The following is a 19,447-nucleotide window of genomic DNA, read 5'->3' on the forward strand; positions in this document are numbered from 1 at the left end:
ATGGGATAATAAAGGAGGATTAACTTCAAATTCTTAAAGATAACCTAAAGTCATCAGCCCGAAGATTGGGTCTCGGGCGCAGTTGGGTGTTCCAACAGTACAATGACCCCAAACACATCAAAAGTGGTAATGGAATGGCTAAATCAGGCTAGTATTAAGGGTTTCGAATGGCCTTCCCAAGGTCCTGACTTAAACCCCATTGAGAACTTGTGGACAATGCTGAAGAAACCATGTCAGGAAGCCATCAAATTTAACTGAACTGCACCAATTCTGTCAAGAGGAGTGGTCAAAGATTCAACCAGAAGCTTGTGGATGGCTACCAAAAGCGCCTAATTGAAGCCAAGGGACATGTTACCAAATATTAGCCCTGCTGTATGTATATTTTTGACCCAGCAGATTTGATCACTTTTTTCTGTTCACTCATAATAAAGTCATAAAAGAACCAAACTTCATGAATGTTTTTTGTGACAAAGAAGTATCTGTTCCAATCACTCTATCAGAGAAAAATCAGGGTTGTAGAAATAACTGGAAACTAAAGAGAGCCATGACATTATGTTCTTCACAAGTGTATGTAAACTTTTGACCACAACTGCATTGTGTTGTTGCCAACTCGAATTCTGATTGGTTAAAGGAACAGTCTTATCGACGCTTGTTTAATGCAGCAGAGCCTGCAGAACTGATTGTGAAGGCCTTGAGGCAGATTTCTGACCCTGGCAACAAATAATGAATGAAATGTGATTGGTTAAATGCTTCAATATGAAAACACACATCTGGAAGCTGTGCAACCAGGGGGAAAAGCGATGAAAGGAAGCTAACAGACAATTTGGAATTATTTAATAAGTATTGATGGACAAAATATAATATATGATTCAGATATTTCTTAGGCCAGCAGAGAAGGCCTTGAAGGCCCTGATGGCCCACCACTGACTCTTGCACTTAGGAGTTGGCATCACGTTGAATGGTGTGGCCAGTCTTTTGTCCACGTGCAGACAAAATAATACAAGACATTGTTTACTAACAAATTTATACTTAGAATTAAATCTTGCCAAAGAAAAATACAAATATTGAAAAAAATCACATCTCAAATTTACTTATAAGAAACCAATATCAAATGAAGTATGTAATAAGATCCTTCTTACCTTAAGGGTTTGGCCTCTGTCAGCATTAGCCACAAACAATTAGAATACAGTTTAATTTCAGCTCCTTAATTTTTTCATATTAAAGGATTGAATGAATTTTCAGTGTTCGTAGACAGTGCCATACTTTCCCTTTAAAACGTCGCATCATCATAAGCATATCAAGGAAATGAATGTCTTTAAAATCTAAACCATAATGAATATTAAACACTTCTTTTGCCTTTTTCCCCCTGAAAATAAAAACCCTTGACATATCCCCAAATACTGAATCAGGGCATCCTAACAGAAGCTCTTTTAAATGAGTTGTGAAAAGTACAAACCGGATTAACAAAAAAACGATGAGCATGCATTCACATATGACTTATTAATATCCCTTTAAACCACCAAACTGTTGAACAATATTCTGATATGAGCAGTTGCATGAAAAGAAAAATCAAACTTAATGAAATACCTGATGAATGGTAAAAGATCTAGTTGTGTTGAAGTATAGGGCGTTTGCTACTTTTATATTGTTTCACAATAAAATTCATCATCAGTTTATTTCGGAAAGTAAAACTCTTTGGTTAACATTGAGGATATGCATGGAATCTGTTTTTTGCCCGTAAACCCAGGCAGGTTGGAGTCTGATTCAAATTGCGTTGCCACTTTGTGGTTGACCCGAGTCAGGATCTGCATTAGTTCCAACTCCCCTTTGAAATGCTTCAACATCTCGCACAACGCCTGGATGAACCAAGAGCCATTTTGCGTGTTCCTCCACGAGTAATAACCTGTTGGATCATTTACACTATGAGCAATTTGGCATTTGAAATGGAAATGCTGAAATGTATCATAACGTTTTCAGAGGCTATCCATCCTTTGTTCCAAAAAAATGCAGATTACCTGGAGCTGTAGAATAGGCATACAAGAAGTCAGCCTCCATAGGTAACTTATCTGATGTTTGTTCCACTACGCTGTCGGTTTCGATTCCATCATCCAATTGTGTGCCACGGCATGCCTGAAACAGACATATACGTTGGTGCTTTTTAACAGTAGCAATCCCAGGGTGCGCCCTTCTTCTAGAAGACTAAGAACTATTTCATATGACTCGTAGGTAAAACTTATTGGCGAATTCTTCAGACAATAAGTCGCACCAGCCAAACAACGCACATTGAAGAGGAAAAAATTATATATTTAAGTTGCACTGGGGTATAAGTCACATTTTTGGTGGGTTCATTCTTTATTTTATCAGAAACCAAGAACAAACTTTTGTGAAAGTAACAATAGTAAAATGGAGAACAAAGGGCTAATTAGGCATCGGTTGACATAACATCAACTAAATTTTTAAGATAACTTTAGCGTAAAAAAAGGGAAAAACACAACAGGCTGTCAGTGGTGAGTAAGAAAACAAAATACATATATATGAGTCGCAGGCCCAGCCAAACCATTAATAAAGTGTGACATATAGTCGGAAAAATATGGTGTTCTGGGTAGCTGATTATTAACTATACATTTGAGAATACGTCTCTTTCTTGAGGAATATGAAGATTGTCCTTGGTAAAGTTAGGTGAGGAACTGAAGGATTTCCTCCAACCTCATGCTGCGTTGAGACCACTCGTTCACCGGGGCCGCGACATTCAGTCAATAAAATGTCAAATGTGAATGAAAGAAAAATAGGACTACAAAAAATAATTACAATAATAGGAGGTTGAAGTCGCAATTATACGAGAATGAAGGCATACATTGTAATATTATGAAAAAAGAGTTGTAATGTTTCGACGGTCAAGTCACAATATTATGGGATTAAAGACGTAATGTTGTGAGAAATCATGTTGTAATATCACAGGATTAAAAACACATTACGAGAATCTCGTTATTTTCTTCGTTATCATTACATTACGTGAACCAGAAGTTGTTTGGTTTTACGAGCTCGGACTTTTGGCAACACATTAAGAAAAAAAGTACTTTGGCATGATGTTAGGAGAGTAAAGTAATGTTATGGAAAAAAAATCATAGAAGTACGAGGGCACAGTCGTTGTATTACTTAATTTCACGTTACATTATCCTTATTTCCTTATAGGTTAGCAGAGACTCTGGATCCAACCCCCTCCCCACTACAAACTGCCTATCTGCCACCAGCAGGAAGTAGACACGATCTGCTATCAACACTTGCAAAGAAACAGGTTCAGAACATCACTGGGCGTGGGACTGGGCAAATGAGATTAAAGATGACCTTGTATGACCTACATTTTTTTCAGTGTTTTTTTTCCCGTTAGTCAGTGCGAATGGCGGAGCTTGTTTGCTAATACGAGAGGAGTACTATTTCCCAGAAAATAAAAATTTAAAACACAATTAGAATTAAGTTAAGTGTAAGGTAAGATTAAAATAATTTTTGAGTGTGTCTGTATTGTAATCCAAGTTCATTTAAATTTGTTTGTTGTTACAAGCGCGTTGCCGTGCAAAAAGCCCCTCCCCCTCTCTCCCATCCGCGAAATCCGTCTAATTTTTGTAGTATTAAACACATTTTAGTACTGTTAAACCACTAGTTATTTGTTACTTTGTTAATAGATGGTGAATTAGAACAAATAAAAAAAATCCAATCCAATATCCTGTTTTGGGTGTTTTTTTCAGAGGGTTGGAACAAATTAATTTGTTTTTAGTTCATTTCTATGGGAAATATTCATTTGAGTTACGAGTAAATCGACAGGCGAGCTCAGTCCCGGAACGCATTAAGCTCGTATCTCGAAGTACCACTCTACTTTGATTTTTTGTCCTTGCAAATTCCAAATGGTTTGGTTGGCAATTTCTTTGCAAAATACGCAGCACTGAAAACAACCTCAAGAGTGAATTTTTAGGGGCTGTTGTCCCGTTAAACCATGTTTTCCTGTACAAAGTGGCCCACTGACTTTTTCAATATTTTAATTTATATGTATTCAATAATTAAGTTTTCAGCACATTAGCTAAAGGGCATAAGGCAGTGTCAAACTCCTCTGACCTGAACCCCATAGAAAATCTAGAAGCTGATGTCAAGAGTAAGATAACGGACACCAGACCCAAATATGCAAGGGAGCTATTTAAAATAACAGGGGCTTCTATAATAACAATGCAGTGAAACAGGTTGGTTGTCATGTAATAGCACATAAAGAAAGTAATTTAAGATCAAGAAAAAAAAATACTTTTCATAAGTGTGAAATTTGTGCTAATGCATAGTTTTAGGATTGCACTTATGTGACGTTCTAATTCTAGTTCAATTTTATATTCATATTTTTTAAAACATTATTCATCAAATAATTTAAAAAGCATTGAAAAAAACATTCTTGTCATTTCATTTAAACACAATAAAAATTCAACAATCTGCTCTGGTTTGGAAAAAAAGGAAGCAAGTTAGACACAAACAAACAGGAAAGAACCCAGACTGTTAACTAACCTGTATGAAGAACAGCTTTGGTTTTCCCACAAGACCCCTGCAGTAATTTCCTTTAAAAGGTCTTGACATGTTTTCAAGCTTTTCAAATCCATCAGTTCCATAAATCACGCCCTCATCACCATGACTTAGCAAAATACACACAAATGATGCACTTTTGCTGTGATCCTCTTTGGATACTGCAGAGAAAATGAAGAAAACTGAATTTAACCAATCTTGTTCAAGTTATTTAAAAGAGCAGATTTAATGCTAAACTATTATGGTGAATCCTTCATACATTTGAACTACTGTATTTTCACGACTATAAGGCGCACTTAAAAGTCTTAAATCTTCTCCAAAATAGACAGGACGCTTTATAATCTAGTGCGCTTTATATATGGACCAATACTAAAATTATCACAATAAAATAAAATAAATCAGTCGATAGGGTACACCATCCTCTACAGCTCTCACAACTACGGCAAGCAGCCCCTGACTCTACTATTTTCCCCATAGAAAAAGTACTGCGCAGTGACTGCTGGGATATATAGTTCTTTTGTCAAAACACCCAGTATGACGGCGAGCACACTAATTTGGTGCTCGCGTCATTCCGGCTGGATTTACATAAGAACTCCTGCCACTAGCTACTAGCTAGCTACTATTTGCGAATGGATTGTGGCCTGGACATCGACATCAACACAGCTTTACAAACGGTGGCAGGCAGCGTCGGGCTAGTTACGCTAGCTACCATTTGCGAATGGATTGTGGCCGCCTGGACGAACGTATAAAACTCAGCGTTTTCGATGACTCATTTGGACCATTGTTCAATTCGGACACAGAAAATGAGGACTTTGATGGATTTGTGGGTGATGATGACGTGAGTACATTGTAAAATGGCTAAATAAAGTACAACCGAACTCAGGTTTGCTTCCGTTGCCTTTTTAAAAACGTGTTTTTAGCGTGTGGGTGTAGCATGTATGTTTAAGCTGGTGTATGTTTTACCATGCCTGGCTGCGTCTATAAAAATGGTGCGTCCTTTGTGTGTGTCAAATACAGAAATAGCACTCGTTACTGACACTGCGGCTTAAAATGCGATGCGCCATATAGTCATGAAAATATGGTAATATCTAATTACTGCGATTGGATGGCCACCAATTCAGGCTGTCCCAGCACCCCCGGCCCTTGTGAGGATAAGCTATTCAGAAAATAATGAATAATATGAAATAAAAAAATAAAACTATAAAAATCAATTACCTTCACACAAAAGATCCATCATTTTATCCACAGGCAGATCATTGGCCACTTTTAACTTATAACCAAGTTCAGAAAAAGTCTTAATGGCAAGACCAGCATCGATGTCTGTCCCATTTCGAGTGGTCATTTCTGTGGAGACACAAATTGAAAATGCATTTGAAAATTGTTTTATCTCTAAATGAAAAGACAAATGCTTGATAAGCCTAGCAGGCTAAATCAGTGTTTCAAAATCAAGTATTTTAACAACGCCTGGTGATACAATGAAAAGCACAATGGCAACGTTGTATATATAGTCGATATGTGAACAACCTTGTCCTTGCTATATCATTGCACTAATACATTGCATTATATTTTTGTTTTTCTTTTAATGCATATTTCAAGACCGTAAATTTTTGTAAGAAACTATACTTTTAGGTCATGTTAATAAATGGCTTAAAATACTAGTCATAAATTCAACCTTTTTGGTAACTTAACATTTTTTTCCAAAACCATAGTGGGCTTCTCGTCCACGAGGCTTTATGTGTTTTCTGTGAGTAACTTTGGACTTTCATCCTTGATCAATCGGGGATCATCACAGCGAGTCACTTATAAAATTAGTTTGACTCAATTTGAAAACTAAATGCCCTTCCTGCCCAGCCATGGCTGGGAATTGGCCTAAACTGAGGTTTTTCACTATATTTAAAATGTGAGACAATTAGAAAACAGGCAGAACTGATAGTTTGAGAAAAGGATTTCAGTGGATTGCCTTCTAAAAACATGTTGGAACACGATTTAACAGAGCATTTGTCAAAGTGGCGATTGACTGAATTAAACAGCCGTATACACATTATTTCACTAGACAGGTCGAACTGGAGAATTTACGTGTGCTCTTCTTGAAATTCTTATTGTTGATAATCACACAGGTTCCCACACTTGGGTAGTCCATCTTGTAGTGATATGGGTTGCTGGCTGTCTCTATGCTGATTGGTAATGAGCCAGTTTCCTCGCCATCTGATGGATTCTTCCTGAAAAGGTTCCACGTGCAGAGTTATGAACGTTAGCGATCAAGACGTGGTTGAGGAACCTGCTTTGCAGCTTCAATCTCAAATGTTCCCTTTAACGTGATTTGGCAGCTCATTGGCCCATTATAGTGGCTTAGTCAAAACTAATCATTAGACTTGGATTATAGTACAGCAGCTGTTTTCCCATGAGTAGCATAAAAGGTAAAACAGCGGAAATATGTTTACTTTGACCATTGGACAATTTTATATTACACTCAGCATGGCATCGTGGCAGTGTGAGGCGGGAAGACATTCACAAGAAGGTCCAATTTCCTAATTGTAATTTAATGTCATTATTTTTCTTTATATATTTGAATATGTAAAACATTATTAGATTTTTTTTTCATTATCGGAACAGATGAAAGTGAGCAACAGTGAAAAAATTGTATTGTATGTACCTCCTTGAAAATAGTTTCAGGGCATCCAAGGTGTCCTCGCCCATTTCCACCGTAGGAACATCTGTGGTTTCAGCCATGTTTTTCTTTGGACTTTAATACAGAAGAGGCAGGTGAAATGTGAGAATAATCTTTTTTTTTTGCCAAATGAAAGAATCTTTAACTCGGTTCATTGATTCAAAATCGCTTTCAAGACATTTGAACTAAGATGTAATGAAATAACACTGGTCAACAAAGACATTTTTGCATTGATACAAAAACGTCTTACATATAATTTTAAGATACTGAATACAAATCTGACCTATTTTCTGTAAACTCTAGTTTATGTTATTAATTTTAAAATGGAGATGTCAACTGAGGCGGCCCGGCGGATGAGTGGTTAGCGAGTCGGGCTCACAGCTCTGGCGTCCTGGGTTCAAATCTAGGTCGGTCCACCTGTGTGGTGTTTGCATGTTCTCCCCGGGCTGCGTGGGTTTTCTTCAGGTACTCTAGTTTCTTCCCACATTCCAAAAAACATGCAATGTAGCCTGATTGGACACTAGGTATTGGTGTGACTGTTAATGGTTGTCCGTCTCCCAGTGCTCTGCGATCGGGTAGCTACCAATTCAGGGTGTCAACTGGGATAGGCTCCAGCACCCCCTGCGAACCTAGCGAGGATAGGGCAGTTCAGAAAGTGAAATGTAATGAAAATCTTCCACAATATGGATGCAGTATTATTAGTTCATGATTTATCTAAAATTGTTTTATTTCGCATCTGCGTGGTAGTTTTAATCTTAATGATAAAGTAGTATTTAGAAATATAAACTCATGTTGTTGTGACTAGGGTGGCTGTCATTCAATCATATTTTGGTCTTTGTCAACTTTTTCCAGTGCAAATTTATTGGACGTTTTCTTCCGTCAAATATAATCTACTTCATCCTATTGCTGGAAAGTAAATGATTCATTCCTGTTAAAAAATGGTAAGATATTTGATTAAATAAACTCAGTGCAAAAAATGTCTTAGAGAAAATACAATGTGAAACAGCGGAAATGTTTGTATTTCCTCTTGTACGACCCTTAGCATGCAAAGGATGTAGATTTTAGAGCATTTCCTGGTGTTGACAAAGGATAAGAGCCTAGAACACTTGCTTTCGAACAAGTGGTCGCCACATAAATTATAACATTTTCCTAGTATACAAAACGCAGAGGGATAAATTCGTTTGAAGACGGAAAAATTGAACTAAACACGAATATTATAGGTACTGTACTTACATGAGGCGTCTCTTGAATACCTACACGTCGAATACAACCTGAAACTTTCATCCAATAAGACGCCAGCGCATGTCACGACAAGTTAAAAAAAGGAACAATTGATTGGGCAACATTTTGACTGAGACATACCCAATTGGTCAAAAAGGAACCAATCAACTCTCGTTACAAGATAAGGCATTATATAAACCAGCAATAAATGTTTATTATATTAAACAGACAAATAGGTACTTGAAGACAGAATTTCAGTTTAGAAGAAAAAACTAGACAACCACTCTTGTTTAAAATTATGCATTCAATTTTTTACCAGTCCTTCACCATGAAAAATATGCCTTTGAATATTTTTTGCAAATGTATACACATATTACTCACCATTTTCCTTCTAGTTTATATTATTGATGGATTTCAACTAGCTTCCTATTCCTTGAACATGCTTGGTCTCCAATAGCAAGGCTGGTAAACTGGTCACATCATACTGAAAGTGAAAGAAGAACAATGTGTGTCATCGTGGAAATATATTTTGTCTTTTAACCAAACAATGAGAGTTCACACCGTCTCTTCCTCTTCGGGATGTGCACTCCGGTAGTCCAAATAAGCCTTGTTGAGTTCTGTAATGTCTCGAAGGAAAGTCTGGCTTACTTGCAGATCTTGTATTCTGACTTCCAAGCCAGTTTTCTCCTTTTGCAGTAAACCGACCTGTCTTTCTGCCCTTTTGGATGATAAAAAGTGATACTAAGTTGATAAATTTTTAAGTGTAATTCACGGCTTGCATGACATATTGGCCCTTACTCATGACCAGCATTTATTTTACCCCAGTAGTGCATATTCATGTTTAGTTATTAAAGGAAAATAATACCTTTGGGACATTTTTATTTATTTATGTTAGTGCACACAGAGTTTGTCAACAATGTAAGTTATATAACCAACTTTATGAACTTAGTATCTGGTAACAGAAGAAATATAACTGGATACAAGATAGTGTACTGTATAGGTAGCATTAACAAGTTAAGTATCTTGGAATATCTACAAATGAACGTCATTACTTGATAATATAACGCCACTTCCTTGAAAAAAACAACAACTTTGTAGTTGTTTATTTGTATATTAAAGATGTGGAAATGAGTACGGTCCCCTCACTTAATTAGCTCCTTCTTGGCATCCAATAGTTTGTGTGTATTTGTACGGATCTTGGAGCACACCTGACACATACAAAAAAGGTTATAACAATTTAATAAATTACCGTATTCTCCGGATTATAAATCACTGTTTTTTATATATAGTTTATTGGATACTCTAAATTGCCCTTAGGTATGAGTGTGAACGTGAATGGTTGTCTGTCTGCTCGTGCGCTGCCTGGCCTGAGCTGGGACAGGCTCCAGCACCCCCCGCGACCCTAGTGAGGATAAAGCGTTTCAGAAAATGAATGAATGAGTTTGGGTGGCCGGGCGTGCAACTTGTTTGAAATTATTTACACATATCATCTCATGTTATTTCCTTACTTAACCACAAGAGGGCGCTTTAGGCCAGTGTTAATTTTAATTTTAGTGGGTGGACTTTTGTCTTATGCCCTGAAAGGTCGTTACGGCGAACCCATATAAGCACCTGTAACTTACAAAAAATAAAAATAAAAACAGAGAAGGGCTTACCAAAATATTGTAATTACTTTTAAAAAAAAATTGCAACAGCAACAACAACAACAAAAATATATATAGCCTGTTGTTGCCTCTATTTTTATTATTATTTTTTTAATTCCTTTCAAGTTGACATTTCTGTTCTTTGGTTTGGATTTCATCAAATAAAATTCCCCCAAAAATGCGACTTATAATTTTTTTGCTAGTTCAATTTATACACATCTGCGATTCATAGCCCGAAAAACACAGTCCATTTAATTTACAAATAAAAGGTGAGCATTAAAAAATCCTTAAGATAATCAGAGGACTTAAGTTGTCCAGTATACTCAGCTAATGTGAGTACTTACGACAGGCACAATGACTGGCATACAATTATTTTCATATCTCATTGGACTAGAAAAAAAAACACTTGTGTTTAAAAATGTTAACGACTTTTGTTATTTATGCAATATGTAAATCTCCCTACACAGATTAGTTCCAAAACAGCAAACGGCAATCAAATGTTATCCTAGTCACCTTAGCATTTTTCCTTTTGAGAACGTTGAGCTCCTTGAATAAAGCAATCTGAAAGAAAATCCAACACTAGTCAAAGAACAAAACAGAGTTTTTTGTGCGTATTATGAGATAACATGCTTTTTTTTAATTCCAGAAAAGACAATACAGCTACCTGTACTCTTCACAGAAATCTAGGAAGGTGGCCAACACCACATCTAATTCTGTTCCTCCCTGATGTCTTTCTCTTTTCTTCCGAACCCTTACGTCGTAAAGGTCCCCAAACTTTTTCCTGTGAGGGCCACATAACTTTTCCCTTCTCTGATGGGGGGCCGGTGTCAGTTTGTAACAGAAAAAGTGTGACGATAGTAGGGGAGCTTAAAAAATTTCTTGTGTTCCAGAAAGCCACACAACCAAATAACCCTTTCCAGGTTCTTTACAGAAAAAAGTCAGGAAACAAATAATAACACTATTAATGAAATAAATAATAACTAAATAACCCTCTCTGAGTTCTTCACAGAAAAAAACAGGAAATAAATAACACTATTTATGAAATAAATAATAACTAAATAACTCTCTCTGGGTTCTTCATAGAAAAAAAGCCATGGAATATAAAATAAAAATGAGCAGTTACGCTGTCTTGCACGTCCGTGCTTTCATCCAGTGCTAATGAAAAAAAGTCAAATTCTTTCGTCTTCTGCTGCAGCTGGGCATATACATTACTCCTGATTTCTTCAACGCGTCTGGTAATTGTACTCACCGACAGACTTACGGCATTAAATGCATCTTTCTTCTCGGGACACACCTCCTCCGCGACAGCATCCATACATTTCTTAACAAACTCTCCGTCAGTGAAAGGCTTACCGCTGCTTGCTATCAGTTTAGCAACCCGAAAGCTGGCTCGAACGGATGCCTGGTTCAGCTGAGCTTGGCGTACAAATGTATTCTGCTGAAATAGTAGTCCACTTGTTAGCTTTGAGAGTTTGTCTGCTCGTATTTGGCCTTGCAAGCTATCGTACTTGTCTTTGTGACGGGATTCATAGTGTCGGCGAAGATTGTATTCTTTGAATACCGCCACAGTCTCATCAATTTTTCTCTTACCTAACTTTTTCGCCATTATTCCGTTCTCTCTTTGACAGGGCCGGGCCTAGGATTTTTTTTCTGGAGGCCAAATAGGAAAAAAATCCGATAGCGTCTATGGTATTGTTCAGAGGGCCTGGCCAAATGTGCTGACGGGCCGTATCCGGCCCACGGGCCGTAGTTTGGTGACCACTGGGTTAAAGCAACAGTCTTATCGATGCTTGTTTAATGCAGCAGAGCCTGCAGAACTGATTGTGAAGGCCTTGAGGCAGATTTCTGACCCTGGCAACAAATAATGGCTGAAATGTGATTGGTTAAATGCTTCAATATGAAAACACACATCTGGAAGCAGTGCAACCAGGGGGAAAGCAATGAAAGGAAGCTAACAGATGATTTGGAATTATTTAATAAGTATTGATGGACAAAATATAATATATGATTCAGATATTTCTTAGGCCAGCAGAGAAGGCCATGAAGGCCCTGACAGCCCACCACTGGAATCTCCCAAAACTGAAAGTTGCAGAAATTGATATGATAAGCCACCAAACATACAAGACAATGTTCTTATTATTTAGGCCAGTCTCACATTCTTTTAGTGATTACTACGTTTTTTTTTACATTTACGTAGAAGTCTCAGTGTTGCTATACCTTCTCTATGTATTTGGTGTGACACACCACAGCAATGCACAAAAAGTTTGTATACAGTTTAATTTCAGCTCCTTAATTTTTTATGATTTTTTTCTAGGTCAGGAAACATATTTGTAACATTTTACAACACTAGTCAATCTCATATTAAAGGATTGAATGAATTTTCAGTGTTCGTAGACAGTGCCACACTTTACCTTTAAAATGTTGCATCATCATAAGCACATCAAGGAAATGAATGTCTTTAAAAACTAAAACATAATGAATATAAAACACTTCTTTTGCCTTTTTCCCCTGAAAATGAAAAAACCCTTGACGTATCCCTAAATGCTGAATCAGGGCAACTTTTAAATGAGTTGTGAAAAGTACAAACCAGATTAACGAAAAACCGATGACCATGCATTCACATATGACTATTTTATATCCCTTTAAACCCCAAACTGTTGAACAATATTCTGATATGAGCAGTTGCATGAAAAGAAAAATCAAACTTAATGAAATACCTGATAAATGGTAAAAGATCTAGTTGTGTTGGAGTATAGCGCGCATGCTACTTTTATATTGTTTCAGACTAAAATTCATCATCAGTTTATTTCGGAAAGTACAACTCTTTGGTTAACATTGAGGATATGTATGGAATCTGTTTTTTGCCCGTAAACCCAGACTCGGTGGAGTATGATTCAAAGTGTGTTGCCACTTTGTGGTTGACCCGAGTCATGATCTGCATTAGTTCCAACTCCCCTTTGAAACGCTGCAACATCTCGCACAACGCCTGGATGAACCAAGAGCCATTTTGCCTGTTCCTCCACGAGTAATAACCTGTTGGATCATTTACACTATGAGCAATTTGGCATTTGAAATGGAAATGCTGAAATGTATCATAACGTTTTCAGAGGCTATCCAGCCTTTGTTCCAAAAATCAGATTACCTGGAGCTGTAGAATAGGCATACAAGAAGTCAGCCTCCAAGGGTAACTTATCTGATGTTTTTGCCACTATGCTGTCGGCTTCGATCCCATCATCCAATTGTGCGCCACGGCATGCCTGAAACAGACATTTACGTTGGTGCTTTTTAACAGTAGCAATCCCAGGGTGCGCCCTTCTTCTAGAAGACTAAGAACTATTTCATATGACTTGTAGGTAAAACTTATTGGCAAATTTTTCGGACAATAAGTCGCACCAGCCAAACAACGCACATTGAAGAGGAAAAATTATATATTTAAGTCGCACTGGGGTATAAGTCACATTTTTGGTAGGTTCATTCCTTATTTTATCAGAAACCAAGAACAAACATTTGTGAAAGTAACAATAGCAAAATGGAGAACAACAGGCTAATTAGGCATCGGTTAAGATAACATCAACTAAATTTTTCAGATAACTTTAGCGTAAAAAAAGGAAAAACACAACAGGCTGTCAGTGGTAAGTAAGAAAACAAAATATATATGAATAATAATATGAAAAAAATATACTTTTCATAAGTATGAAATTTGTGCTAATGCATAGTTTTAGGATTGCACTTATGTGACGTTCTAATTCTAGTTCAATTTTATATTCATATTTTTTAAAACATCATTCATCAAATAATTTAAAAAGCATTGAAAAAACATTCTTGTCATTTCATTTAAACACAATAAAAACTCAACAATCTGCTCTGGTTTGGAAAAAAACAGGAAGCAAGTTAGAGACAAACAAACAGGAAAGAACCCAGACTGTTAACTAACCTGTATGAAGAACAGCTTTGGTTTTCCCACAAGACCACTGCAGTAATGTCCTTTAAAATATTTTGACATGTTTTCAAGTGTTTCAAATCCATCAGTTCCATAAATCACGCCCTCATCACCATGACTTAGCAACACACACACAAATGATGCACTTTTGCTGTGATCCTCTTGGGATACTGCAGAGAAAATGAAGAAAAGTGAATTTAACCAATCTTGTTCAAGTTATTTAAAAGAGCAGATTTAATGCTAAAGTAGTATGGTGAACCCTTAATAAAATTTAACTAATATCTAATTACTGCGATTGGCTGGCCACCAATTCAGGCTGTCCCAGCACCCCCTGTGGCCCTTGTGAGAATAAGCTATTCAGAAAATAATGAATAATATGAAATAAAAAAATAAAACTATAAAAATCAATTACCATCACGCAAAAAAACCATCATTTCCTCCACAGACAGATCATTGGCCACTTTTAACTTATAACCAAGTTCAGAAAAAGTCTTAATGGCAAGATTAGCATCGACGTCTGTCCCATCTCGAGTCTTCATTTCTGTGGAGACACAAATCGAACATGCATTTGAAAATTGTATTATCTCTAAATGAAAAGACAACTGCTTGATAAGCCTAGCAGGCTAAATCAGTGTTTCAAAATAAAGTATTTTAACAATGCCTGGTGATACAATGAAAAGCACAATGGCGACGTTGTATATATAGTCGATATGTGAACAACCTTGTCCTTGCTATATCGTTGCACTAATACATTGCATTATATTTGTGTTTTTTTTTTAATGCATATTTTAACTTTTTGTAAGAAACTATACTTTAAGTCACGTTAAAAATGGTTTAAAATAACATATACTAGTCATAATTTCAACCTTATTGGTTGAACGACATTGTATATATAGTCGATATATGAACAACCTTGTCCTTGCTATATCATTGCACTAATACATTGTATTATATTTTTGTTTGTTTTTTAATGCATATTTCAAGACCGAAACTTTTTGTAAGAAACTATACTTTAAGGTCATGTTAATAAATGGCTTAAAATAACATATACTACTAGTCATAATTTCAACCTTTTTGGTAACTTTACATTATTTTCCCACAACCATAGTGGGCTTCTCAGCCACAAGGCTTTACATGTTTTCTGGGAGTAACTCTGCACTTTCATTCTTGATCAATCAGGAATCATCACAGTCGCTCATAAAAATTAGTTTGACCCAATTTGAACACTAAATGCCCTTCCTGCCCAGCCATGGCTGGGAATTGGCCTAAACTAAGGCTTTTTATTATATTTAAAATGTGAGAAAGTTAGAAAACAGGCAGAACTGATAGTTTGAGAAAAGGATTTCAGTGGATTGCCTTCTAAAAACATGTTGGAACACGATTTAACAGAGCATTTCTCAAAGTGGCGATTGACTGAATTAAACAGCCGTATACACATTATTTCACTAGACAGGTCGAACTGGAGAATTTACGTGTGCTCTTCTTGAAATTCTTATTGTTGATAATCACACAGGTTCCCACACTTGGGTAGTCCATCTTGTAGTGAAATGGGTTGCTGGCTCTCTCTATGTGGATTGGTAATGAGTCAGTTTTATCGCCATGTGATGGATTCTTCCTGAAAAGGTTCAACGTACAGAGTCATGAACGTTAGCGATCAAGACGTGGTTGAGAAACCTGCTTGGCAGCTTCAATCTAAAATGTTCCATTTAACGTGACTTGACAGCTAATTGGCCCATTTTTGTGGCTTAGTCAAAACTAATAATTAGGCTTGGCTTGTAGTACAGCAGCTGTTTTTCCATGGGTGGCAGGCATAAAAGGTAAAAGTGAGGAAATATGTTTACTTTGACCATTGGACAATTTTATATTACACTCAGCATGGCATCATGGCAGTGTGACGAGGGAAGACATTCACAAGAAGGTCCAAGTTTCTATAATTTAATGTCATTATTTTTATTTTTTATCTATTTGAACATGTAAAACATGAGATATTTTTTTTCATTATCGGAACAGATGAAACAAAGGTAATATAAAATTGTCCAATGGTCAAAGTAAACATATTTCCTCAGTTTTACCTTTTATGCCTGCCACCCATGGAAAATCAGCTGCTGTACTATAAGCTATACTGCTGTACCTAATGATTAGTTTTGACTAAGCCACAAAAATGGGCCAATGAGCTGCCATGTCACGTTAAAGGGAAGATTTTAGATTGAAGCTGCAAAGCAGGTTCCTCAACCTTATCTTGATCACTAACGTTCATGTGTATTGTGTGTACCTCCTTGAAAATAGTTTCAGGGCATCCACGGTGTCCTCGCCCATTTCCACCGAAGGAACATCTCTGGTTTGAGCCATGTTTTTCTTTGGACTTTAATACAGAAGAGACAGGTGAAATGTGAGAATAATCTTTTTTTGGCCAAAAGAAAGAATCTTTAACTCTGTTCATTGATTCAAAAGCGCTTTCAAGACATTCGAACTAAGATTTAATGAAATAATGCTGGTCAACAAAAGACATTTTTGCATTGATACAAAAACTTCTTACATATAATTTTAAGATACGGAATACATATCTGACCTTTTTTTCTGTAAACTCTAGTTTATGTAATTAATTTGAAAATTGAGATGTCAATTGAAGCGGCCCGGCGGATGAGTGGTTAGCGCGTCGGGCTCACAGCTCTCCACGGGTTGCGTGGGTTTTCTTTGGGTATTCTAGTTTCCTCCCACATTCCAAAACACATGCAAGGTAGCCTGCCTGATTGGACATTAGGTATGGGTGTGTGTTAATGGTTGTCCGTCTCCCTGTGCTCTGCGATCGGGTAGCTAACAATTCAGGGTGTCAACTGGGATAGGATCCAGCACCCCCGCGAACCTAGTGAGGATAAAGCAGTTCAGAAAATGAAATGAAAATTTTCCACAATATGGATGCAGTATTATTAGTTCGTGATTTATCTAAAATTGTTTTATTTCGCATCTGCGTGGTATTGTTTTAATCTTAATGATAAATTAGTATTTAGAAATATAAACTCATGTTGTTGTGACTAGGGTGGCTGTCATTCAATCATATTTTGGTCTTTGTCAACTTTTTCCAATGCAAATTGACTGGACGTTTTCTTCCGTCAAATATAATCTACTTCATCCTATTGCTGGAAAGTAAATGATTCATTCGTGTTAAAAAATGGTAAGATATTTGATTAAATAAACTCAGTGCAAAAATGTCTTAGAGAAAATACAATGTGAAACAGCGGAAATGTTTTTATTTCCTCTTGTACGACCCTTAGCATGCAAAGAACCTAGATTTTAGAGCACATGGGTCAAGCCGATTCCGCCGAGGGCCGCAGTGGGTCCTGGTCTTTGTGCCACAGATCCAGTGCCGACATTTTAACCAATCAGGTGTCTTCTAAAATAAGTAGCACCTGACTTTAATTAACTGATTACACTTGCAAAAGGTATCCTCTTGTTGAGTTGGAATGAAAACCTGCACCCACTGCGGCCCTTTGCGGACCAGTTTGACACCCCAGTTTTAGAGCATTTCCTGGTGTGTTGACAAAGTATAAGAGCCTAGAACACTTGTGGTTGCGAACAAGTGGTCGCCACATAAATTAGATCATCTTCCTAGTATACAAAACGCAGAGGGATACATTAGTTTGAAGACAGAAAATTGAACTAAATACGAATATTATAGGTACTGTACTTACATGAGGTCGTCTCTTGAATACCTACACGTGGAATACAACCTGAAACTTTCACCCAATAAGAGGTACTGTACTTACATGAGGTCGTCTCTTTAATACCTACATGTCGAATACAACCTGAAACTTTCATCCAATAAGAGGTCACGAAAAGTTAAAAAAAGGAACAATTGATTGGGCAACATTTTGACTGAGACACACCCAATTGATAAAAAAGGAACCAATCAACTCTCATTAAAAGATAAGGCATTATAAAACAGCAATAAATGTTTATTATATTAAACAGACAAATAGGTACTTGAAGACAGAATTTCAGTTTAAAAGTAGGGAAAAAAATAGACAACCACTCTTGTTTAAAATGATGCCTTCATTTTTTTTACCAGTCCTTCACCATGAAAAATATGCTACCACAATTTCACTTTACCGCCCAAAACTAAACATATTCAATACATTTACGTTACTACAGAAAATTAGCTCACATTTTAACCATAACTCAAAACAATATATTGTGTGCTACTAAACCATAAAATAGCTTTTTAGTTCCTGTTACACTAATCTTGAGATCAAATGCCACTGTAGAACCAATCAAGAAAATCTCATCTCATATTGGTGACAGGAATAGCAACTCCACTCATTTAAGGAAGGTGAGCCAACTCGCTGTCAAACATTAGTCACACCCTTTTTATTAGGAAAAATGTAATCTATACAATGATCATCGGATGACAACCACTCCCATTGGGCATGTATTGCCATCAATGGCGGCTAATTAAATCTCTTTTAGAAGGCATGAAGATACAAAAAGAACATTCCACTAATTGTTTAACCATTAACTCAGGCTCACACATTTCAACCATTGAGAGGAACAAATTGCACGATATTGGACATTTACACTATAAATAAATGGAATGTGCAAATACAAGTTTCAGAACATTAGACAAACGGTAGTTTCACTTCATTTCACTTTCTAAGGAAAGTCATCTCAAATAACTTCAGATTTTACTGTACACAATACGAATAAATTATGCATGTTTGTTTTGTGCATTTAAAATACTGTACAAGTATCATGTAATGCAAATTTCAAATGCACAAATGCAAAATGGAAAGTTTGGCAATACTTTTTTTTCAGTCACTTAGAGTCCTATGTACATACCGTAATTACTCGAATATAACACGCAGGTTTTTGCAAAATAATTAATTCCAATAGTTGGGGGTGCGTGTTATAATCAAAAACTATTTTTTTTTTTTTTTGGTGTCTTGTTACATGGCCCTTAGCCTGGTGCTTTTTCTTGCCAAATAAATTGAATTGAAATTGAATTGAATAAAATAAATTACAAATTTTCGATCGAAAAAAGCATTGTCAAACTCATTTTGACGCACGGATTTTACGTCATCTCGTAGAGCCGACGCACGGATTTTACGTCATCTCGTGAAGCCGAGACCACCACTGCCCCCCTCTAGCCTCGTACCCGTCTCAGTTCACCCTCTCTCAGTTCAGTGTTATAATCAATAACTAAAATAAATTACAAATTTTCGATCGAAAAAAGCATTGTCAAACTCACTTTGACGCACGGATTTTACGTCATCTCGTAAAGCCAATCGGATGATGTGTTGTGGGAGGAAGAGGAAGTGGATGAAGGAAGCGTGGACGTTGATAGGATTCTCAACGAAGAGATGTATGAGAGGACAGACAAAGAGAGAGAGGAACTTTTCATTTGAAGGATTCTAATGAATAAATTTG

General features: G+C 36.7%; 2 protein-coding genes across 5 annotated transcripts; both read right to left on the reverse strand.

Moving 5' to 3' along the window:
• Positions 1 to 817: 817 nt before the first annotated feature.
• Positions 818 to 17,765, reverse strand: casp3b (caspase 3, apoptosis-related cysteine peptidase b). Of its 4 annotated transcripts, XM_077610058.1 has the most exons (8): positions 9,005 to 9,110; positions 8,825 to 8,927; positions 7,208 to 7,297; positions 6,631 to 6,773; positions 5,770 to 5,898; positions 4,540 to 4,715; positions 2,016 to 2,130; positions 818 to 1,903 (listed from the first exon to the last, which is right to left on the reverse strand). In XM_077610058.1, exons 3-8 carry the CDS (start codon positions 7,282 to 7,284, stop codon positions 1,674 to 1,676), a joined length of 870 nt encoding a protein of 289 aa, XP_077466184.1. In that variant the 5' UTR covers positions 7,285 to 7,297; positions 8,825 to 8,927; positions 9,005 to 9,110; the 3' UTR covers positions 818 to 1,673. The 4 variants fall into 4 exon arrangements, with proteins under 4 accessions (XP_077466184.1, XP_077466183.1, XP_077466185.1 ...); XM_077610057.1 differs by lacking the exons at positions 8,825 to 8,927; positions 9,005 to 9,110 and adding an exon at positions 8,456 to 8,524; XM_077610059.1 differs by lacking the exons at positions 8,825 to 8,927; positions 9,005 to 9,110 and adding an exon at positions 7,506 to 8,435.
• On the reverse strand, positions 12,046 to 17,768 carry LOC144082729 (caspase-3-like). The gene is made up of 7 exons (XM_077610056.1): positions 17,716 to 17,768; positions 16,299 to 16,388; positions 15,499 to 15,641; positions 14,439 to 14,567; positions 14,021 to 14,196; positions 13,229 to 13,343; positions 12,046 to 13,119 (listed from the first exon to the last, which is right to left on the reverse strand). The coding sequence occupies exons 2-7, from the start codon at positions 16,373 to 16,375 to the stop codon at positions 12,890 to 12,892; spliced, it is 870 nt and encodes a 289-aa protein (XP_077466182.1). The 5' UTR covers positions 16,376 to 16,388; positions 17,716 to 17,768; the 3' UTR covers positions 12,046 to 12,889.
• Positions 17,769 to 19,447: the final 1,679 nt, after the last annotated feature.

The sequence above is a fragment of the Stigmatopora argus genome, chromosome 9, assembly GCF_051989625.1.
Source record: "Stigmatopora argus isolate UIUO_Sarg chromosome 9, RoL_Sarg_1.0, whole genome shotgun sequence".
Taxonomy (NCBI): Eukaryota; Metazoa; Chordata; class Actinopteri; order Syngnathiformes; family Syngnathidae; genus Stigmatopora; species Stigmatopora argus.